Source organism: Helianthus annuus, chromosome 6, assembly GCF_002127325.2.
Source record: "Helianthus annuus cultivar XRQ/B chromosome 6, HanXRQr2.0-SUNRISE, whole genome shotgun sequence".
In the NCBI taxonomy this organism is placed as follows: Eukaryota; Viridiplantae; Streptophyta; class Magnoliopsida; order Asterales; family Asteraceae; genus Helianthus; species Helianthus annuus.
In genome coordinates this window covers 33224468-33249277 of record NC_035438.2, presented here as the reverse complement: position 1 = coordinate 33249277, position 24810 = coordinate 33224468, and the positions used below count along the sequence as shown (strand labels likewise).

General features: G+C 38.5%; 1 protein-coding gene and 1 long non-coding RNA gene across 2 annotated transcripts; one reads left to right on the top strand and one right to left on the bottom strand.

The window, feature by feature from the left end:
• Positions 1-13354: 13354 nt before the first annotated feature.
• Positions 13355-16266, top strand: LOC110865157 (protein LAZY 1). Its single transcript, XM_022114380.2, has 5 exons — positions 13355-13463; positions 13555-13615; positions 13694-14460; positions 15682-15940; positions 16028-16266. The coding sequence occupies exons 1-5, from the start codon at positions 13458-13460 to the stop codon at positions 16045-16047; spliced, it is 1113 nt and encodes a 370-aa protein (XP_021970072.2). The 5' UTR covers positions 13355-13457; the 3' UTR covers positions 16048-16266.
• Positions 15573-17016, bottom strand: LOC118479757. The gene is made up of 2 exons (XR_004860474.1): positions 16943-17016; positions 15573-15853 (listed from the first exon to the last, which is right to left on the bottom strand). It is a non-coding gene; the product is annotated as an uncharacterized LOC118479757 (long non-coding RNA).
• Between the last annotated feature and the right edge of the window lie 7794 nt (positions 17017-24810).

Here is a 24810-nt window from a genome sequence, read left to right as displayed (position 1 = left end):
GAAAACATCGGTGGTTCCTGGTTTTGTTAGAAGACCCGGGAGATTGTGAGATGATTTGTATGGAATTTCAGTGGAGGTTGCCTTTTGAGAGGCTGTTTTCGATGATTTTGATGTGGGTTTTGCAGATGACTTCGATTTTGTCATTTTTTGAAACGAATGATCGAAGGAATTTGTGAGAGATGAGAAGAAAAACTGCTTTGAGAAGAGAATTTTTAAGAATTCAATTCGACAGTAAAACCCTGTTTTGGTGGTGAGTGGGGAATTTTATAGGAAAGAAAATGAATGCTAACATGGCAGCCATTACAAAAGGTCTAACTGCTATGTACTGCCCACGTGACAACCACTGGTGAAAATGAAGGACAGTACTTTTGATGAAAGCAACTGATGAAAGCAGTGGAAAGGGGGCAGTGGATGATTTTCACTATCAGTGGATAGCATATCAGTGGATAAGACACTGCTTTTGAACAACAGAGGTTATCACGAAATGAGAGAACAGAGGTTGCCTTTCAGCAGTGGGCAGGCTTTTTGAAGTAGAGCAGACTTTTGAACAATCAGTGGTTATGGCAGACTTTTAAGGATTTAATGAAATTTTCATTTTAGCTATTTTTAAGGATGGATTTTTGATTTTCTGAAAACATTTTGTTGCTTTTATTCATAGAAAAACAAGATGTTGTTTGTTATTCCATGTTTAGCATCCCAATCCTAGAGACCAAGCTTTCAAAAGTGGCTGTATCAAGTGCTTTTGTGAGCATATCTGCCAGCTGGTCTTTAGTTGGGACATGATGCAGAGAAATCAAACCTTTTTCATAGCAATCCCTCACAAAGTGATGTCTGATGTCGATGTGCTTTGTGGTAGAGTGGGAAACTGGATTTTTTATGATATTTTCTGCTGCCTGGCTGTCCAACATGAGTGGTGTCTTTAAGGCAGTGATACCAAAATCCAGCAACTGATTTTGAAGCCACAGGAGTTGGGCTGTACAGGTTGCAGCAGCAATGTATTCAGCCTCAGCAGTGGATGTTGAAACTGCTGCTTGCTTTGTGCTTTGCCAAGAGACTAAGCAATCACCTAGAAACTTGCACCCTCCTGAAGTGGACTTCCTTGTGGTATGACATCCAGCAAAGTCACTATCTGAAAAACCTGAAAGCTTGATATTCCCATTAGCTGGATACCAGATACCAAGTGTGGGAGCACCTTTTATGTATCTGAGAATCCTTTTTACAGCAATGAGATTTGATTTTCTGGGAGCTGATTGACTTCTTGCACAGACACATGTTGCAAACATGATGTCTGGTCTAGATGCAGTTAGGTACAATAAAGACCCAATCATGCTTCTATAAAGTGTTTGGTCAATCAGCTCATCCTTTTCATCAGACATGACCAGCTTATTTGTGGCCATGGGTGTGCTGCATGGTTTACAATCATTCATATCAAATTTGGTTAAAAGTTCTTTAGCATATTTGCTTTGATGAATGAAGGTTTCATTTTGCAATTGCTGTACTTGGAGACCAAGAAAGCATTGCAGCTCACCCATTGCACTCATTTCAAACTCAGCTGTCATGAGTTCTCTAAACTCTTCACACATTTTGGTACATGTGCTTCCAAAAATAATGTCATCCACATAAATTTGGACAATCATTAGATCTTTCCCTCTCCATTTAAGAAACAGTGTTTTATCAATGGTACCTCTTTTGAAACCATTTGAGAGTAGAAAGTTGGAAAGAGTTTGTAAAAGTGGTTTTAACAAGCCTCAGTTCACTGATGAGACAACTGAAACGCTCAAATTGTTGCGTCAGTGATTCACCTTTAACATGACAAAATGTTTCATACTGTTGGTTCAGGATTTCCCTATTGTTTTCTATGACTTCTTCGGTACCCCCAAACTGTTCCTTAAGCGCGTCCCACAACTCTTTGGCACTGTCACAATGTAACAGTCCAGCATATATTTCGTTGGGCAGCGTTGATGCTATGATACTAAACGCTTTAGCATCTAGTTCAAATTTTTGATAGTCTGTTTCAGTATAATTTTCAACAGGTTTTGGAACTTGTTTTTTAGCATCTTCAGCGCTTGGCACTGTAGGAACATGAGGACCAAAGATGACAGACTTCCAACAACCTGTGCTTTGTTGAGCGAGGATGTGACCTATCCTCCTCTGCCAGATGTTGTACTCATTTCTTTTTAGCATAGGTGGTTTAAAAAGAGAACCAATGTTGTTTTTATCGTCCTGAGATTGTGACGTCATTCTTGTTGTTTTACAGGTACTGAGAAATCAACTTTAATGGTGATTAATCCTTACTCTGTTTTTCAACGACGAACAAACGATCATTATCAACTGTTTTGAGCTGAACTATTTACGTCAAAATGATTGTTAAATCAAATTTGACTGTTCTAGCTCTGATACCAATTGTTGGATCTGAGTTTGTTCTTGATTGTATTTTATGTTTGTAAATAAGATGAAAATGGATGAGTGTGCAGCGGAAATTAAGATGAAAACAAACTTTGCATACAATCAAACGAGAGTAATACTTTTATCAAACATCTTTACACAATGAACCGAAAGATTGAATTTATTTCAAACACGATTACAATGATTGATGAGTGATTGCAAACTCCCCCTCAGCCAGAGCTCAGTAGTTTGTTCGTGCAAAGAAGACGAATGATGCAAAGAGCTAATAGAACAGTACAAAGTACTGAACTATTTATAGGCACTTGCAAACTACTGAGCATCTTAGCTGACGTCACCATGAAAGTGACATCTAACCTCCTAACAAACTCTAACCTCTGATCTATACAGACACTGCTTGTGTTAACTACTGCTAATACATTCTATTACAAAACAAACTTTAGAACAGCTGCTGCAACCTTCTACTACTGTGAACCCAGCAGCACTTGTCCGGATCAGCAGTGCTTGACTCAAGGCAGTAGATTGAATCAGCAGGACTTTAGTCTTCCATCAGATCTTTAGTTGTGCAGCAGTTATGGGTCAGCAGTTTAGCAAGATCAGCAGATAGGAGGTCATCAGTAGTTGTAATCACTTTCAAGGGGAGAGATTTGTATATCAACATCTGCTTATTCAGTTGAGCAGCAGTTATGGGTCAGCAGTTTAGCAAGATCAGCAGATAGGAGGTCATCAGTAGTTGTAATCACTTTCAAGGGGAGAGATTTGTATATCAACATCTGCTTATTCAGGATCCACTGCTCTGATCCAGTTTTGGCTTTTATTATCTGTTCCTCTGATAGGATTCAATCCCAACAATCGCTATTACGATTCAACGTCCGATCGATTGAAACTATCCAACGTATGATTAAGTGCTGCTCAAATTGAGTTTATACTTTGTCATTCGTCGTGATTTCGACTTGAATGTTTGAGTGCTGTCCGAACTCGGGCTATACTCTGTCATTCGTTGTGAATCCGCTGAATTGTTAAGTATTGCACTTTGTTAATCGTTGTGAGGGTTTAATCTCGTGAATTGTCGTAACTGCTGTATTAGTTACTAACCCAGTTTGTGTGCATTGTTATTAAAATTAGGTTAAACAAGGCTAAATCAGTAGGCTTATACACTGCTCGTTAAATCTGCAATGTGAGTCATTCTCTTTTTATCAACTGTTTTACGATACTCCAAATTATTTTCAAAAGTTATAATTACAGGGACTAAGTCGTGGATATCTTGAATCCCTGGCTAGTGGGGTATTGTGCACATTACTAATTTTCTCCCAGTTAGGTTCATTGACCTACTAGAGATAATCATCACTATTTGGGTTCATTGACCTAATAGTGGTATGACCATCGTCACCATTGTGACATGTCACCATTGTGACACGGCGCCAGATAAAAATAAGATATAAACCATTGTAATCGCTCTTATGCTGTAATTTTATAACTAAGGGTCATTTTATAAAAACCTGAATGAACTCACTCAGTATTTCCCGCTGACAAAACCTTTTTCAAACATGTTTCAGGTGATCTGTTATGATCCAGGAAAAGTGCCGTGAAGCACTACAAGCTTAAGAAAGTGGCTCATGATAAAATAAAGAAACATGTTTTGTAAAATAAAAGATTTCCCAGTGAAATCAAATGATTGTAAAATTACCGGGGTTTTATCCCTAAATTATGTAAACTTACCGGGGTCAGCCGCCAAGACGCTAGACACTTTTTGTGGCGTCTCCACAAGACGTTTGACTTGGCTATTTTTGAAAAGTTGACCAAGACTTGGCTAATTTGGCTATTTTCCCTTTTAAAATTGTAAATTAACTTACATCTTGTTTGATTTGACCAAGAGGCAATAAAAAAAGAAAGGGAAAAAGACCAAATAAATCAGCTTTCTCAAAATTTGGATAATGTTAACCATTCAACAATAAATTAAAGTAGATTATACACCCAACCAATAGAAGACACCAAGGCAACCAAGAAAAAGTCTCTACAAATTATGTAAATGTTGTACAACATAAATGAGCACAAAAAGCAGTTTATGCATAGGGTACAACTAACACCAACACTAACATGTTACAAAATAATAGTATATAAATATGTGAAATGTTTTATCAACTTTATATCAAGTGTAAACTGTCATTTTGGTCCCCGTGGTTTGGGCACTTTTGCCATTTTAGTCCAGATCTCAAACTTTTTAAATCTGGGTCCATGTGGTTTCACTTTTATTGCCATTTTAGTCCAAAATCCAAAAAACCCCTATTTTGACTGTTGCAACCTGATTGTTTTGTCCTTTTGTTCAGTGGCATTTTAATCATTTTAAGCATTAAATATATATATAACTTAATTAATCAACCTTGACACTATAAAAAGACATCATCTTCCCCAAATACCCTAACACAAACCCTAATTCATCTGCAAATTTTGAGTTTCAGTATCCAACCACAACATTTTGAACATCACTAGATATCAAAGTCAAACCATTCCATCTTTGACCAAACCTCTCTCTCTCATCCCAACCAGCCATGGCTCATCAGAAGAGAGAGAAAGAAGAACTGAGCTCAAGGTTCCTGAAACCTTATCCTTATGCTCACCTCCGATCAATATCTCAGTCACAAACTACCATAGATCGGATCTGAAGAACAACGCTGACGTCACCTCCGATCAATATCTTAGCCACAAACGACCATATCTTGCAAGAATCGGAGCCTAGAGGCGACGGAGCCGGTGAGCGAGAGCCGGCAACTGTTTCAAGCGGGGCGTGGTGAATCGGTGCTCCGGTTGCAAGAAGAAAGTCGGATTGATCGGTGGCAGTTCAGAAACAGCAGTCCGGATCTAAGAGTAATGTGGGGACGAATAATGCGGTGGAGGTGGCGGAGATGAATGTGGTGGTGGCGGCGGTGATTGCTTTAGTGGTGGCGGTGGCGAAGAGTAATGTGGTGGGGATGGTGAGGGTGAGCACGGAGGTGGTGAGGGTGACGGTGGTGGCGGTGAAGGAGGAGGTGTATTGGGTCATGCATGCATACGTGGGTTTTGGATTCTGTTGAGTAAAGGTTATCCGGGTCACTAGTTTGTTCCGGGTCTCTTGTTTTGTCCGGGTTTTTAGTTAAGTCTGTTAGTTGCATAGTGGGTCTTGACTAGTGGTTACGTGTTCCTAGGTTTTAGTTGTTTCTGTTTCTAGCCGTTGTATTGTTCAGCTATTTATAGCTTGTTTCAGTTAATGAAGTGCATGCATTCTAAAATATTATGCTTGATTACTGGCTTGACACTTCAAGTGGTATCAGAGCGCAACTTGTGAGATCCATTAGAGTGCTGAGAAAAACAGAAGATACGACTGCGGTTGTATTCAATGGCGGAAGAAGGAAATCAATTTTCAGCAACCCATATGCCCAAGTTTGACGATTATGACCATTGGAGTATGGTTATGGAAAACTTGATTCGCTCGAAGGAATGCTGGATTGTTGTGTCAGAAGGATACCAGGTGATCAAACCTGGAGAGCAAGCCACTCCTGTCCAACAGAAACATTTCGAAGACAACAAGTTGAAGGATCTAAGAGTGCTGAATTATCTCTTCCAGTCCATCGACAAGGCAATTCTGAAGACGATCACCAAGAAGGAAACCTCAAAACAAGTATGGGATGCCATGAAGACCAAGTATCAATGGAGTGCTCGGGTGAAGCGTGCTCAACTGCAAAGGCTTCGAAGAGTCTTTAAGACTCTTGAAATGAAGAATGGAGAAGGCATCAATGATTATGTGAGTCGGGTGATGGTGACAGCGAATGAAATGAGGATGTGTGGTGAAGTAATGACAGATGTGCAGATCGTGGAGAAGATCCTAAGAACCCTCACTGAAAACTTCAATTTTGTAGTTTGCTCAATTGAGGAATCTAAGGATCTGGATGTCATGACGGTTGATGAGCTACAAAGCTCTCTCCTGGTGCATGAACAGAAAATTCTGAAAAAACCAAGTGAAGAGCAAGTTCTTAAGGTGGAACAAGAAGGCTCATTCGGAAGAGGTCGTGGAAGAGGCAGATCTACACCAGCTAGAGGAAGAAGTAGGGGGCGTGGCCGTGGATCCTTTGATAAATCCATGGTTGAATGTTACAAATGCCATAAACTAGGACACTTCTAGTATGAATGTCCTACAGAAGAAAATTCTCTAAACTATGCTGAGTATGATGAGAACGAAGAGTTCCTGCTGATGGCCACCATTGATATTGAGAAGTATCAAAAGGAAGAAAAGATGTTGATGGCTGTGTCAGAAACCTTAAAGGAAGGGAAAGAAAAGGTATGGTTTCTTGACTCGGCGTGTTCAAATCATATGACTGGACATAAGTCATGGTTTACAAGACTTGACAAAAGCTTCTCTCACTCAGTGAAGTTAGCCAATGATAAGAGGTTAGAAGTGAAAGGAATTGGAGATGTTAGGCTTATGGTTGATGGGGTAGCACAAACTGTCACTAATGTGTATTATGCACCAGAGTTAACATCAAATTTGATAAGCGTGGGACAACTTCAGGATAAAGGAGTTGTCTTTATCTTCAGGGAAGGGATTGGTAAAGTGTTTCATCCAATTAGGGGGTTGATCCTGAGTTCCAAGATGACAAAGAATCGGATGTTTCCAGTGTTTGTTGCACCGAGTGATCCGGCAACATGCATGCAGACAATCACGGGAGAAGATCTGTGGCATAAAAGGTATGCACATGTGAATCACAAGGCTCTCAGAACCATGCAGTTCAAAGGCATGGTTACTGGGATACCAAAGACAGCAGAAAAGACGCAAGCCTGTGAAGTGTGTGCTCTGGGAAAGCAAAATCGGGTGGAGATACCAAAGAAGACCAGGTGGCATGCAACTGAAAGGCTACAACTTGTTCACACAGATATTTGTGGGCACATCACACCTATGTCTCAGAGCAATAAGAGGTATGTCTTGGTTTTCATAGATGATTATTCTAGGAAGACTTGGGTTTACATGTTATCCACAAAAGGGGAAGCATTTAAGTGTTTTCAAAGATTCAAAGCGTTGGTCGAAAATGAAACTGGAAACAAAATTAAAACACTGAGGAGTGATAGGGGGTGAGTTTACCTCACAAGAGTTTAAGATTTATTGTGAAAAAGAGGGCATTAAAAGACAATTGACTGCTGCCTACACACCCCAACAGAATGGGGTGGCAGAAAGGAGAAACCGAACCCTTATGAATATGGTAAGGTGTCTCCTATCTGAAAAGAACATGCCAAAATACTTCTGGGCAGAGGCTGCAATGTGGGCATGTCATGTACTGAATAGGTGTGTGAGTCGCAGTCTTGATGATAAAGTTCCTGAGGAGTTATGGATAGGAAGGAAGCCCAATGTAGGTTACTTTCGGGTGTTTGGAAGCATATGTTATGCTCATGTGCCTGTTCAATTGAGAACCAAGTTGGATGATAAGAGTCATAAGTGCATATTTCTGGGAATAAGCTCAGAATCAAAGGCTTATCGGCTTTATGACCCTATCTCTAAAAAGATAGTCATAAGCCGAGATGTCATTTTAGATGAAGAAGGAAAGTGGGACTGGAATGTGAAAGAAAAAGATATGCAGGATTTGGTAATTGAAGATGAAAGTACAAAAGGTGATCAGGAGAGAGAGACAGTTGACTCAGAAAACTCTCCTCTGACTAATCATAACCCCGCATCAGAAAGTGGTGAGCCATCAACTGAAAGCCTTGAAAATGACAAGACTTCTCCTGATTCAGTGGCTGAACAGCCTCGAGGTCAACAATCCACCAGTTTAGAACACCATACCTCTACCAGTACTAAGAAAACTCCAGCTTGGATGAATGACTACTATACAAGCTATGCTGAAGAAGATATGATGGCAATGTATAGTACAAATGAAGATCCTGCAAGCTATGAAGAAGCAGCCAAAGAAAGTAAGTGGGTAGCGGCAATGAACTCAAAGATTGAAGCTATTGAAAGAAATGGGATGTGGGAACTGGTAAACATGGAGCCTGGAATGAAACCCATAGGGGTAAAATGGGTATTCAAAACAAAGTTGAATGAAAGGGGAGAGGTTGAAAAGCATAAGGCTAGACTCGTGGTCAAGGGTATAAACAAAAGCATGGAGTTGATTACACTGAAGTATTTGCACCTGTTGCAAGGTGGGATACCATCCGGATATTTCTTGCAATTGCGGCAAAAAGAAGCTGGAAGGTGTACCAATTGGATGTTAAGAGTGCCTTCCTTCATGGTGAACTGCAAGAGACTGTATACGTAGAGCAACCAGAGGGGTTCATAAAGGATGGAAGTAAAAACAAAGTGTACAAATTGAAGAAGGCCCTTTATGGATTGAAGCAGGCTCCAAGGGCATGGTATCACAGGATAGAGACGTATTTCAAGAAGGAAGGGTTTAAGAAGAGTGATCATGATCACACCTTGTTCATAAAGAAAGTTTGGAACAAGATTCTCATGGTAAGTCTGTATGTTGATGATTTAATATTTGCTGGAAATGATGAAATGTTGGGTGCTAGTTTAAAGAATCCATGATGAAGGAATTCAGCATGACAGACCTTGGCCAGATGAGATACTTCCTTGGAGTTGAAGTTAATCAAACTGAAACTGCCATTGAGATCAGTCAAAGGCAGTATGCAAAAGAGGTGATAAAGAGATTCGGTATGGAAGAAGCTAACTCGGTGCATATGCCTATTGTACCAGGGGCAGTATTGACCAAGTTAGGTTCAGGGGAGGATATAGATGAGACTCTCTATAAAAGTCTTGTAGGAAGTCTCATGTATCTAACTGTGACTAGACCAGACCTCATGTATGTGGTAAGTTTGATATCGAGGTTTATGTCAAAACCTAAGGAAGATCACTTGCTGGCAGCCAAGAGGGTGTTGAGGTATGTGAAAGGAACATGCAATTTGGGACTGAAGTATGTTAAGGGAAAGGAAGATGGCTTGACAGTGTATGCAGACAGCAATTATGCTAGAGATAGTGAGGATAGAAGAAGCACATCAGGTTATGTATGCCTGTTGAGTGGAGCTGCAGTATGTTGGTGTTCAAGAAAGCAGGATGTGGTAACTCTATCTTCCACTGAAGCGGAATATGTTGCAGCTGGGGTGTGTGTATGTCACTGCGTCTGGATGAGAGGTCTGCTTGAAGAAATGGGTGAAAAGGTGACAACAATCAAAATTTACTGTGACAACACCTCTACCATTAAAATGTCAAAAAATCCAGTCATGCATCGAAGAACAAAGCACATAGACATTCGCTATTACTATCTAAGGGAGCTTGTGAACAAAGAAGTGATTGGTCTTGAATTCTGTGGAACCAGAGATCAGCTAGCCGATGGGACGACAAAGCCAGTCAAAGAAGAGACATACATTGGATTCAAGGAAGGTGTGGGCATTTGTGAGATTAATCAAGATGCTTCTTGAAGATCTTGATTAGGGGAGGAGATATTGGGTCATGCATGCATACGTGGGTTTTGGATTCTGTTGAATAAAGGTTATCCGGGTCACTAGTTTGTTCCGGGTCTCTTGTTTTGTCCGGGTTTTTAGTTGAGTCTATTAGTTGCATAGTAGGTCTTGAGTAGTGGTTACGTGTTCCTAGGTTTTAGTTGTTTCTGTTTCTAGCCGTTGTATTGTTCGGCTATTTAGAGCTTGTTTCAGTTAATGAAGTGCATGCATTCTAAAATATTGTGCTTAATTACTGGCTTGACACTTCAAGGTGGTGGCAAGATTGTTTGAGGTGAAGATTCGTTTTTGTTTGAGATGAAGATTCGCTCTTGTTAGCAAGAATTAGGGTTTGGGATTTTGGGGAGACGAAGAAGGTTCTGCTTTTATAGGGTTAATTTAATTAATAACCAGTTATAATAAAACGAAAATGACAAAATTACCCCTGAGGAAAAGGACAAAACAGGGGGGTTTAATTTGGGGAATCTGGTCAGATTTCACTTTTGGACCAAAATGGTAACAAAACTGAAATCACAGGGACGCAGATTTAAAAAGTTTGAGATTTAGACTAAAAAGGCAAAAGTGCCCAAACCATAGAGAGCAAAATGGCAGTTTACTCTTATATCAAAATTAGAATCAATAAAATTTCAAATAACTAATTTGGACGTGATCATAGTCCATTCACACACATCAAGTTAATTATGTAATATTATTATGTTTTTTTATTGTTCTTGCACTTTTAACAAGTCTTATAATTGTTCATAGTGTTTTTTTGATCTGATTTCTCAACATTCCATTGGTGACGAAATCTCATAATGGAATTGCAGACTCTTGTAGTAAGCTGACATATTATAATGAAAGGTTTCATATGTAGCGAAGTAAATTTTCAACCAATTAAGCTGACATATTATAATGAAAGGTTTCAAGTGTAGCAAAGAGAATTTTCAACCATGTCACATGTCTCTTAGGGGAGGAGGGGTGGTTCACTAGTGATAGTTTCTATTACTCCCACTATCCAATCAAATCATGCCATGTCAGCACCCAATATTCTATCACTAGTGATAGAAATGTAGGGGGGTGGTATCACTAGTGATGAGATTCCAATGTACAAGTATTAATGCACAATGTACAAGATACACATTCATCACCAAAGTTTTTCAACGCGTTATATATATAACGAGTGATACTCTATCACTCATTATGGAAGTGCCGGCGGCGGTGTTCCACGAGTGATAGAAATGTATCACGGATCATAACGTTCCCACCCCGTATCACCTTATACAAATCGTTGCATGCCGTTTTTGTTCGTGCATGCACGTGTGTATATTTCCACACATGTTCACAAAATGTGTATATCGAACGCATGATCATTGTTGCAAGACTTGTTTTCGAGTATGGAATTGTAATAATAAACTCATTTTATGCACTTCACTTATTTTACTCTAAAAAGAAATAGGGTTGAAGTCGATCGGCCACCTTAGTAATGCTGTCCCCAACCCATTAAGGGGGGGTCATGAACGACACTTTCTTGTTCAATATGTATATGAGTCATATAATAGGTGACAAACATAGGCCATGATGGTAGTTAGCTTATCATATCATCCATGTCCTTTAAATCTTTCCATACACAAACCAACAAACACGACACTTGAGTTTACATGATCTCATAATTAAAATATATCGCCAAGCAATTTTCTTTCACGTTCAAGGGCCCTTCTAGATCACCTCTATTTTTATTTGACTTTTGCTTTTCCTATGTCACCATGAAGTCACAAGTTTTATTCATAATTATAGTCTTTTATTTTCTAAATACCGTACAAGTGAATGAACACACTTTATGATTGTAAACCCGAAGGCGTGAGACCAAAAGGTTAAAGGGCGCAACAAATCCATACGGTGTGCAAGTCGAGGTAACAAGTGAACGAAAGATAATATATGTTGTATATATTTTTAGTGTTATTTTAAAAGAATGCTTATTATATATTATAAAACAAAATCAAACACAAGACGTGACACATGATTCCATCTGCCAGAGGTCTTAAGTTTGAATCCAGCTTCTACTTGAAGGCAATTAGCACAAACTGTATTTTACTTAATTAAGATCTAACAATTTTTAAGTTAATAAAGTCCCTAAACTAATTTTTCCAAGTGTTTGGTCCTTTTTAACAAAAGTACACTAATAATGCCATGTGAACATGACACAATACCAACATCAATAACAAGTGGGAGAGCAGGTGCCAATGAAGCAAAGTAAACAAAGAGAAGAGATAAATATACCAATCTAACCCATTTCTGACCGAAATATTTCCCTTGTATAAAAGTGTCACTAAGTGTCAAAATCGTGTATCTTAACTTTCTAATAAAGAAGGATGACATAAATATCTACTAGATCACAATGGCTCTAAATTATGTCTAATCAACTCTTTTATTATTTAATACCATAAAGAAGTGAACTTGTCACCTAATGGTTACATGATGATAGAAGAAATAAGCTATTAGATATTTTTTTCAGCCAAACAAGATATTATGTCCATGCACATCGAATTGTTTTCGATCTTCCGATCCTATTAGGCCATAAATAAGCATACATATTTGTGGGGCCATGCTTAATGTGACCATTAACTAAACCATTAGAAGTAATAACAAACACTTGTTCCCACTTGTTTGGATTGCAAGCAGCATTTCATGTAATAGTAGACACACCTAAACCGGCATGATCTAAATTTATTAAAAATGGCCTATATCCCTTTGTTTTTGACGCAGAGCGCCGAGAAATGAAAACGGGCAACCTATAAATGAAATTAAATTGCTAAATGAACTTAAGAACTAATAAAAGCCACAATTCATCGTTTTTTGTAAAGAAAACGGAATCAATCAAAATGACCAAAGTTGGAGAAAACGGTAAAAGTTAGCATAGATGTTCCACATGAAAGAATTCGAGTCTGAGAGTCGCAAACCACCTATGACTATTTGTCATAACGTCTGGCCCATTATGCTGTTTCCGTCCATATTTTACAAGCCATGTAACTCTAGGCTGGTTAAAAAGTTATACCCGTTTTAAGTTAGACTCATTTGCCTTTATGCGGTTGCTACAAATGCAAATCTGTTAATTAATTCTAGGATTACCTCCATATATGTTTGTACCTTGGTGATAAAATGAAGGTCGGTTTCAGACTTTTACATTGCGAACTATGACGCGTCAGCAAATAACATGAAGGTCCATTTTAGTTGTAGTTAGTAACAATAAACTAAAGGTGAATCATGTGTCACATCTCAATCATATTTAGCATCAGGTAAATAGGACTGTAATGTAACATAAATAATGAACAGAAAAAGTGAACTGAATGTTGGATAGTTAAAGCTTATGGCACATGGAAGATGTATATATGCAAACATGAAACAGCTTGTTGGCCCAGAGATTGCTGACTAATGGGCCAATAATGTGATCTTTAGACAAGTATACAACCAAATCTTTGTTATTTTCTTCATGTTTGTATTCACCAACAATTAAAATTGACCTTCAACACATCTTATTAACATAAGAAACCATTTTTTCTTCTTCATTCTTGTCAGAAGTTGAGTGAGTAACAACTAAAAAAATGAAGGTAAGTTTTAGTTTTGTTGAAATACATCGATACAATGTAGTTATGTAAACCCTTTTTCGACTCATATATGTTTTTTATGTTTACGTAACAGCTGCTAGATTGGATGCACCGCAAGTTTCGAAATGGAGAGCCATTGAAAGAATTTACTACAGGTATGCCATTAAATGATCATGAACATATTGTTAGTTATTTTGTTACATATTTCTTGATTTAATGAGATTACTTTGCAGGGAACCCATGCAATTGTTTAATGGGCCAACCATCACTTGATGACTTTGACTACTATCCAAAGTCAAACTATTACACCAAACAGTCCAACAAATCAAGAGAAAACCAGCTTCGAAGATCGTTCGCGTGTCTAGAAGCCGTGAGTGCAGATGACGAACATATGGAGGAAGAATCCTCGGAAGCACTTTCTGAACTTTTTCATGGATTTCTAGCGATAGGGACGCTTGGAATGGATCCGGTCACTAGTGATCCAGCAACACCTACCTTTTCCACATCAGTTGAATACATAATGGAAAAGGAAACCGAAGCAACCGAAAATGAGCTGCAGTTCTTCAACGATGAGCTGGAAAAGGTGTTAATCGCTGAAGGGAAAGAAGACGATTCATCTGGGCGAAACAGTTACGTTAGTAATGGAAGAAGCAGCCACGGCAGTACGATTACGCTTAGTGGGAAGCCTCTAGAAGCTTCTGAAAGCGAGTATGGGTCGGTTGCGTGCCCGCTTCAGGGTTATCTGTTTGGTTCAACTGTTGGGCTGCCTGAAACAACTAGTGGAAAGAAGGAACATAGGACATCACTTGGGGAGTTGTTTCAGAAAACTAAATTGGCTGAAGAAAATAATGGGAATAAATGCAACAGGGTTGAGAAAATGAAGGAGAAAGATAAAGAAACTGAAAAGTCTGCTGTCCACCTAATGAAAAAGATACTTAAAGGAAAAAAGGCCTCTGGAGGAACCATTGATACTGCTTCAGCTGATAAGAAACTGAATAAGGTATGTATATTTCAGCTTTATGTAAGTCATTGCAGTACGGGTGGAAATTGTGTCGGGTTGGGTTGTATTGATGAAACCAAACACGTACGACATGTAAATTTATTCGTATCAAAGACATCAATCTTGACCCAGACACGACAAGACCTGTGTAAACTGGTTGGCAGGCGATAAATGGGTTGTAATTAAGGTGTAATCGGGTTAGATAGGTTGTAAACATGTTAACGGGTCGTATAGAAGTTGTAATAAAGTTATAAATAGGTTAAACGGGTTGGCATTGAACTTATAAATTATTATTATTTTTTATTTTTTTATTCAAATTTTAAATGGATCGACTTGTTTGATAACTGTACAACCTGACCATGACAATCTAAAACCTGATTATTATCGTGTCTAGTTTTTTGTTGTGTTTCAAGTAGTGTCATGAATTGTCAACCTCTTATTGCACTGCATAATTTAGCCATAGTGAAATGAGTTGTGGGAGTTGGTATATGGATGATTGGATGTGCTTCTATAGTTTGAAGATCTAATAATCATATATGGTAAATGTCAAACATAGCAATAAAAGTGGGCCTTTCAAAAGAAAATAATGGTTACCAAAACGAGTCCAAAAAAAGTTATAATTAACAAAATGGGCCACCACAAAAAGCACATTGTTGTGATCATCTAATGAACTATTAAAAAAGGGACCTTTTTCAAGAAAAAAATGAGAGGCTCTAGTTTAATGTGATTAAAAGTTTCTTAAGTTATGTTAAAAAATGGGAAAGCAAGTTCTTTTACAAGTAGCATAAAACTATATATTTTTCCATGGCTTTATAGCCTAGTGGCATCTTGGTGGTGGGATAAGACTTTAAGACCAATAGGTCTTGGGTTCAATTCCCACAAGGGGGGTTTTCCCATATTTATTGGGTTTCCTCCTGAATTGGCGTATAGGCATTATGCCTAATGGAGATGGATATGATCGGGTGGTTCCGCTGGTGGCACGATGATACTCCAGTGGTCCGTCAGTGATCCAAATTTGCCGTTCAAAAAAAAAAAAAAAAAGTTCCCCAAATAAAACACTTAGATTTGATCATCGCAACTTAAAAATTGCAACAATCAGAAAATAAGTAACAAAAAGCAAATGCAAACACTCCCTTAATCACCTAATGGTCTGAGGTAAGTTGCATGTGACATGAAACTGTTAAACTTTCAGTTAAGTTTCCTAACTAATCTTAAATGCAGATCCTACATATATTCCATAGAAAAGTCCATCCAGAAAACACACCAAAATCTCAAAACCGTTCCAGGTTTGCGATGAGCTGCACCTCCGTGAACGACGATGGGTATAAAAAAAGAAACCAAATGCATTCTGGGGAAGACATCCCTATGTTTCCTCAGGATATTTCTAAAAAGACTGCAAACAACACAAAAGGCAACATGACATGTGGTGCCAGTGATTCAAATGGGAATAGAGAATGCTGGATCAAATCTGATGCAGACTGTAAGTATCATATGGTCTGAATATGGTTGTTATGGTCTCCTACTATATTATATATATATATGACCCATTGTTTATGTTTTTTGTCAGACTTGGTGTTGGAACTATAGAAGACAAACAAAGTATGGGATGATGCTGCACTTGGTTGAATATGCCAGGAAGAAGTATGATATGAACTCATCGTGTGATGAAAATGTTTCGAGTCTTGTAAGATAGAATGCTTGTGATAATAAGTAAATGTCCCTTTTTGTTTTCAAGTACTTTAATATGTAATGCTTGTATGCTTTCAGAAGATCTTGAACTAATATCATATATACTGTACTAATGCTTGATGATTGAGTAATGAATTATGTATTAAAGAGTTAAAACAGCTTAAGGCTAAATTATATGCAAATACACTATATGCATCAAATTTTTAGATAATTTTAGGAGTAAATTGCCAAAATCGTCCCTGAGATTTGGGCATGTTTGTCATTTTCATCGAAAACAATTTTTTTGTACAATATAGTCCTTCACTTTTGGAATTTTTTGCCATTTTCATCCACACATCTAATTTGCTTTATTTTTTCTATTAAACATTTGGATGAAAATCACAAAAAAATCCCAAATCTCAGGGACGATTTTGGCAAAAAAAAAAAAAGGTCAGACGTTTGGATGAAAATGGCAAAAAATCCTAAAAATGAAGGACTATATGGTACAAAAAAAAAGTTGTTTTGGATAAAAATGGCAAACATGCCCAAACCTCAGGGACGATTTTGGCAATTTACTCTAATTTTAGAGCTAATTCCAAGTTTCAAATACGTATTTGAATCGATTGCATTTCATGACAGACTAACTATAATCAACATGATGTAACTTCACAAGATGCAAACATAAGAAGAAGCGAATATTTTGCAGCAATAGATGGAGATAAATATGTCTACATATCATTACATACACACTATATTTATCCATTGATGATCCAAATATATATAGTTAACGTGCGCGCTTGAAAGATGGACTAACCTTGATTCGGAGTAATATCATCAAATTGAGGCATTGTTTGCTACTTAGCGGAGGATATTGGGAGCTTTTCTAATATTTTTGATTTCATTTGCCTAGAGGCTAGAAGAGAGGTGGTTGTTTATATAGATATTGAAATTTCAAAATTTGAAATGAATATGGCGGTTGGAATTTGCTTTTTGAAAGACTAGCATCAAATGTGAGAGTGGTAGTGACTATGGGTGGACCAAGGGGCAGGGAGGTGTGTCTACACAGAAAAGTTTTTATATTGTATTTGGAGGGAGTTTATGAAAACTAGTTTTTCTAAAAGGAAAGGCAATTAAATAGTAAGCCAACTGATGATATTCTTAGCTTCATTTTAATTAAATAAAATCATCAACAAATTTGGTTTTTTGTATACGTAAAGATCAAAGAGGTTGTAGCCTACTACTAGAAAACTAGGTTTTTCCGACCGTAATTTTGGTCGCAAACCGGTCGCAATTGCCCTGTTGCGACCGTTTTCCGACCGGAACTACAATTGGGAAAAACACCCGTCGCAAATGCTCTATTCCGACTAAGTTGCGACTGCTACTATCTTTTGCGACCCGGGTTTTGCGACTTTAATAATGGTCACAAATATTGCGCCTGTTCCTGGTTTTGTGGGACTTCGGTTGCGACGGTCTTGAAGCGACCGTATTCCGACTGCATGCCTTTTACAAGCTGCGATCGTTTTCCGAATGCCTGTCTTTTACAAACTGCGACCGTTTTCCGACCGCCTGTCTTTTGAAAAATTGCGACCATTTTTGCCGTCGCAATTTCTATTTATTTTTTAAAAATTATTTTTATCCATTTTCTATTTTAACCTGCATATAATGTCAATTTTAAATTTTACATATTATCAAATTTTCACAATTATATAAAACATCGCACTTGAAACATCAAATACCAAAGTTATCATAACAAAATACATATTCAAAACAAAGTATTTATACGTTTTGAAACCTAATTCGATAATTATACGTTTTGAAACCTAGCTTTTAGCATCGCTTCAATGTTTGCCATCCTTTCATTCATAGCCTCTTTTATTAGCGGAATAAATTAAGCAATAATTTATGTGCATTATTTTGTATATTCTGTAAATATCTCTCCAGTTATACGAGATATTGTTTCCTATTTTTCCGATTGTATCTTTGTATTTATACCCCTTTTGTGATCAATGATAATCATCAAATTATTAGAAAACTTACATGGTATCAGAGCGCCTCCGCTCTGAACCCTAATGCAGTCGCTCCTTTTTCTTTTCTGTTTGGGTTTCGACCCTACACTTTCAGTCGCTGGCCACCCTTGTGTTTTGTCTTTCTGCAGCAATGACTAACAAAGACACTGATACATCCAACACTGCCAAACCACCGGTCACTCTTCACCAGGTATGCACGGTCACTGACATCCAGAAGAAAGTACGCATTCTGGATGGTACTAAGGTCACGTATTCTGCGTGGGTGAAGCTTTTTAACCTTCATGCACGCGGGTACGAGGTCCTTGATCACATCACATCTGAACCACCGACTAAAGACGACCCGTCTTGTCACACCCCAACCAATGGCGGAAACATCGGGATGAGACGAAGTGTGAAGATTGCTAGAGACATCATAACGCTATTTGTGACAATATTTAGAAAATCCAAATTTCATTTCATTTCATAACTTCAAATAGTCAACATTACAAGAAATTCAAATACAACAAGTTTAACGAAACAACATGATAACATAACAAAATTTGATACAACATATTAAACCCTAACGTCTATATGTGTATCTAGGCATCAACGCTATTTCTTTTCTTAGCATCGTCCTCATCAACCTGTAACATGTTTAAAATAATTCAATGCAAAAGCAAAGGCGAGTATACAAGTTTGGTACATACATAGCATAAGATAAAAGTGTGAACAATTCCTCATAGCAAGCATGCGATTCAAGATAAACATTAAATATGGCATGTGTATAACATATCAAACCAAGAAAACGCAACTTGCTCATGACATAACCAAAGTTTCAGTAGAGACGGGTCGTTAATCCTATAGCGCTACATATGTCAAGGTTTGGCTCGTACGAAGTTAATGATAAGTTCAACACATAAGAATCACCCAAATTTAAAGTATCAAGTCATCACATATACAAGCATGTTATAGGAATGTTCATGTGTTTAGACAAAAGTTCATGTGTAAGTTTCAATAGGTAAACATGTTACACCCCAAAAGTAGTAAAAGTAAAAAGGGGAAAAGTACGAGTATACTCACGGTTTACAAGTGGTGACTTGAAATTCCGAGAGCAAGTTTGTAGATGAATTAGTTCGGAGCACCTTGTCCTTCTACACAAGGAAACGTAGGTGTGTGAGTTTGGCGTATAACGGAAGATTATAGATTCGGAGTTTTTAATATATAGAAAGTAACATAGGTGAAAATAATCATCTTGTACGCATAACTCTTGTTCTTGACACTATTGAAACTCAAAAGAGTTGGTATGATTTCATGGATTCTAAGATCCATTAGAGTCGTAACAAGGGCATGGTCATAGATGATGTAACGTCCACTTAACAAATAACTATTAAGTCATCATCAAGTCTTAGTTACTTAGATGTATACATATAGAATAACTTAGATATTATATAGTTTACAAGTCTTATGATTCAAGCATGAGGTAGGAGATTAATGTCTCCATTTAGGTACCTCTTTGTGTCATAGAATACATACATGAGGTAGGAAGAACAAGCTTCCATTTAGGCACCTCTATTGTTCACCACTACACTTGTTGTTATAAACAACAAGGAGGGTCATGAACTGTAACACCTCGATTTTTTGTGGCCAATGATGTGTTAACACGTGTCATTTGTTTACACGTGGCATCTATAATAAATAAAGGACTAATTTTGACAAACCTTGAAAGTATATAAATTCGAGGGTTATAAATGTCAACAAGGGTAAATATACTGTATAGTATCCCTAAATAATGCTTAAACCTTCAAATGAATAAATTATAGATCGTACAAAAATAAAACGCGGAAGAAAGTGAGAGATTACAAACTACAGGGGTTAACTGTGTCAACATGTTTAATAATACCTCTGAGTGACCCTTTAACGTTCCAAAGACTTTGTAACGGTATTATACCCTCACTAAAATAATATATATGAACCTCGCGAAGTTTCGATATGAAACGAGAAAGTTACGATCGAATTCGTAGAAGAAGGGTTAAAAGCGTCAACAGTGAAAGTTAAGGCTTTCCAAAATAATTAATAAATAAACCGGGGACTTAATAATGCGGGTAATTAACACGAGGCCCCTATCGGTAAATAACCGAGGGCCAAACCGCAAAGTTACCCCTTCAAAACCGAAAGGTCAGGTAAATCATTACGAAAGATTTCGTTATTAATGGCCAGATTCTGTAATAATTACAAAAAGATTTAAAAATCCTGAAATCTTAACCTTAGGCGACCCGCGTAAGGTTTAGACATAAGTTGAGGCGGGCCGCGAGCCTCCTCTATTTCGCGTCTGTTATTTGAACTTTAGGCGACCCGCATTAAAATGCATGGGAACTCCCATGCGGGCCGCGTAAAGTGCCCAGATGCAGAAACTTTGTAACTACTTGGCTTTTGGAGCTTGTGAACGATCATGCACATAATTATGGGGCATGGGCACCCTATGCTCGACCCATAACACTTAGGGGACACCTACCATCACCTCTGGTCTAATTGTAAGAGTTGTAATGATCAAAGATGCTTGGCATTGGCTATAAATAGCCACCTTAAGCTCATATCATTCTCACAACTCAAACAACTTCCATCTGATTATTCTAAGTGCTCCCAAGTGTTTTTCTCTGCTCCATATTCAAGTCCTAACTTCTGTAAGTTGCCTTGATCATTCATACTTCAGTTTATGCTTAGTATTTAGCTAAAAACCAAACCGTCGTAAGTACGGTTTGACTTTAAAATAACTCAGTGATGGTTCAGTCTTATGACGAATCAAAAATGGTTATGAGTTGGTATTTATGTGGGTATTAAACCTCTAAAATGGTTCCCCCTGATTACCACTCTAACTATGTCAATTATCGAGTCAAACGTGCGGTTAAAAAGTCAACAGAAAGCTATTTTAGCGATTTATGCATAATCTGTAATATATATATTATGGAACCTGTTTTGACAATCATAAAACATGATAATAAGTATATAAACCTGTTTGCGCTCGTTTGAATCGATCATTTACTATATAGAACCGGTTCGGAGCCGAATGTCGCAAAAGTTTGACTTTTGCTTTGACTTCAGTTCTGACCCGTTTTAGCGAGGTATAAATATACCCTAGGACTCTCTTAGGACCAGGTCACATGTTGGTATAAGCCTCTGTGGTCGGTTCATGAGTTATCCGAGTCTTTAGCGCATTTCCGTCATTCGCCTAAAAGTTGACCGTAACGGCCTTTTAAAATTAAAACGAGTATTTCGGACACGTGAACGGACCAAAACCTTGCTTATTAAATTATAAGCATGTCCCTAAAGTTTCACGTCAATCCGAGGCCTAGAATGAGAGTTATGCTAAAAGGCGCACTTTTAAGAAAGTTTTGTAATTAACGGCGCAATTAGCATAACGCCCATCTACCCCAAGTTTTCGTCACCAAAACTTTTACCCACTGTGGTAAAATAATATTTTGGGAATTTTAAAGATTTTTAATAATTTTTACCTTGCTCATAACCTGCGGTTATGGCTACGGTTCGGTAAATACCGAATATGCCCTTTTTGGCCGAAACGGGAGTTCTACAAGGTCTTTTGACCCGATTCCAGTTGCCACTGATTTTAAATAATAAATAAAGTATTTTAAGCTTTATAAGCTGTTCGGGAAACTCAGATTTCCTGTAGAACTCGAAAAGCCTTTTTAAAGTCTTTAAAATGACCGAAAAGCCCCTACGGGGCATAATAATAACTTAAACTCGTTACGGGCATTACGGAAGGTATCCTACTGATACCAAAATACTTTTAAGGCATATTGACTTAGGAAATAAGCGTACGACTCTTATGGTTAACCGTTTCGCCTATTTGCGCACACGGTACGGCTCATGAAACTAGTTTTCGTGCAATAGCCGATATGGGTCAAATTATATTATTTGAACCCCAAAATCCAGAGTATGAACTATAAACCCATATAAAACAAGTCACTGAACTTGTTGGGTCCGAATCATACTCCATTCTCGGTTTTCGCCTCTTCATGCGAATTAACCATATCTATATATCGGAATCAACCGGTTTAAGCTACGGCTAATACAAGGACCGTTAGGATTCTAAGAGGTTAATTAAAACCTTCGTTCCAGATTAGGAGCCCCAGTAAAAGCTATCGGTGACTTGATCTAAATTAAGGATTAATACTTGCAAAGGTAAATACTTTTGACTTATTTCCCCTATATGGGCTTGGGTTACGGTATATTAATACCGCTTGATTGAGCATTATATACTTCCATCGCTTAGGTGGTTAATTGATTAAATATGATTGGCTCATTTAAACAGTTTTGTTGCTTATAAGCCTTTGGGGGGTTTAATGACCGTTGTCCCGGATATCCTCGGCATCATTTTACGAAATGGCCACGACCATCGACATCCCGGTGTAGGCGTACACCCGGTATAAAGTGTCGACATTAAAACTAAAAGACGTAGCCGTTGGTTTCTGTACTACGGTTTTACGCAAACGTGGTGTGTCTATAAATCTTTAACCCGGCACGACCCGGGCTACTGAACGCATAAAAGAACATGTAAAACGTTCACAAGATCATTATGAATTTTCCCAAGTTATAAAAGAGTTTGTGCCTTATGCATTCAAATCAATTTTAATAAACATTTTCAAATGTGTCAGTTGAATGTATTTACCAGTGTAAACTGACGTATTTTCCCCAAAAAGATTAAGTGCAGGTACCTAAACGTAATTGGCTGGTATTAGCTCCCTAGCGTCGGGATAAGCCTCGCAAGCTTGATTGCAGTATCTAATGGAACAATACTTACTTTTATTTACGATCCACTGTGGATATTCAATTTCTGTAATACATTGATATTATCACCAGAGGTTGAAATATATATATTTATCTTATGCTTCCGCTGTGCATTATATAATTGTGTGGTTTGACTATATTGTTGCCAACATCGTCACGGTAATCCCCCACCGGGCCCACCGGTGAGACACGTGGAAATCGGGGTGTGACAGGTTGGTATCAGAGCCAACATTGAGTGAATTAAACACTATCCTAATGTGTTTAATCTCAATGACACAATTGCACATACTTGAGTCTAGACAAGAACTTAGGACAAATTCGGATTAATACTCCTTTTTGTCTTTATTTTCGATTTGAATTTTAATAAGTTTTGGAGCAGGAAAATGCCACCTGTTATATTCCGAGGAAGAGGAAGGGGACGAAGAGGCCGAGGAGAAATCGTGACACATCACGATCAAGAAGCTGGACCATCTGGTACAAGACATCCTTCGATGACACGAAGCGAAGAGCCACAACGACGAAGAGATCTATACGAACCAGCGAGGCATTCCACTTCGCACAGCTCGACGCCATCCTACCGGCACTCCTTTGGGCCAAATTCGGAAAATGATCCCAACAACCCACAACCTTCCTTCATACCTCTGCAACGTTCGGTTTCGCACCGGAACTACGACGACCCTAGTCCATACTACGTAGCTCAGTTTAATCCGGCTGACTACATACAGGAACCTTCAGGATTTGTTCCGCTTGGTCCTCAAGACCACTTTTCTGAAGATCCCATGGAGGAAGATGAGGATCCAACTGAACCAGCTCGTGGTACGCCCACGCATCCGATAGAAGTATCTGATGGATCTTCATATCATGGTCCGCAGTATCAAGGCCCAGATAGCTTTATGGCCTTGTTTGACCGACATGAGTGGTACAACACACCATCTCATCAGACATCGCAACCGAGACATCCACAGGATCCCTCTGAGGATTCACGCTTTGAGGCAGTTACGCCACCACCTCCGCCACCGGCACAACCAGTAATACCTGATCCGCCGAGGCGTAGGAGGACCAATGCTCGTATGTCTACACGAGGAGGAGGGGGTAACCACTTCAGCACTCCTCGACATTCTAGTAGTAGCCACTATCCGCCACTACATGAAGAAGGACCTTCAAGTCCTATACAGGAGGCGAACTCCGCACCTACTGCACGAAATTCGCCACCATTTGGGTATGACCAACCCATACCTGCTTATACGGGTCCGACGGCTTACAACCCGTTTGAACCGTCACAAGCACAATACAACTACGGCTATGAGCGCGACCCATATGTGGTGTCGGCAAGATACAATGCGCGCTACCCTGACGGAGCACATGGAAACATGGGACCACCGGATTACTCAGCTCATGGGTATCCAATACCTCCCAGACCTCCAGTTCCGCATCAAGCGCCACAACCACGATTTTCTCCTCCTGAACAGGAAGAAATACTCCATCGACTAGATCGTGTGGAGAGAGAGTTCGAGGAAGAAAAGAAAAGCCACCGAGGATTTCTCAAGGGCTTGGCGAATCTACTAAAGGGCAAAAAGAAGAAACGTGACCACTAGCCCTTAATAGTAGTACAAATGTAAATTCTATTTTGAAATAAGTCCCTGTGTGGACAACTTATCGTATTTCAGTCCCTACGTGGACTTATATTTAGTCCTTGCATGGACACCTATCTTGTATTAGTCCCTGCGTGGACTTGTCACTTATTTTAAACCTCTCTGGAGGTATGTATTATTTGAAAGACCCGTTTAGGGCAATATGTAATTGTATTTGAAATTTCGGAATGTATGTTATGAGTTTTGTTTTAATATATATAAAAATAAATCAAAACCATTCC

Bases quoted from the DNA above. Each gene is read 5' to 3' on its own strand.
- LOC110865157 (XM_022114380.2), top strand. The intron at 13,616-13,693 runs GTATGCCATTAA...ATTACTTTGCAG, and splicing joins ATTGAAAGAATTTACTACAG to GGAACCCATGCAATTGTTTA. The intron at 14,461-15,681 runs GTATGTATATTT...TCTTAAATGCAG, and splicing joins CTGATAAGAAACTGAATAAG to ATCCTACATATATTCCATAG.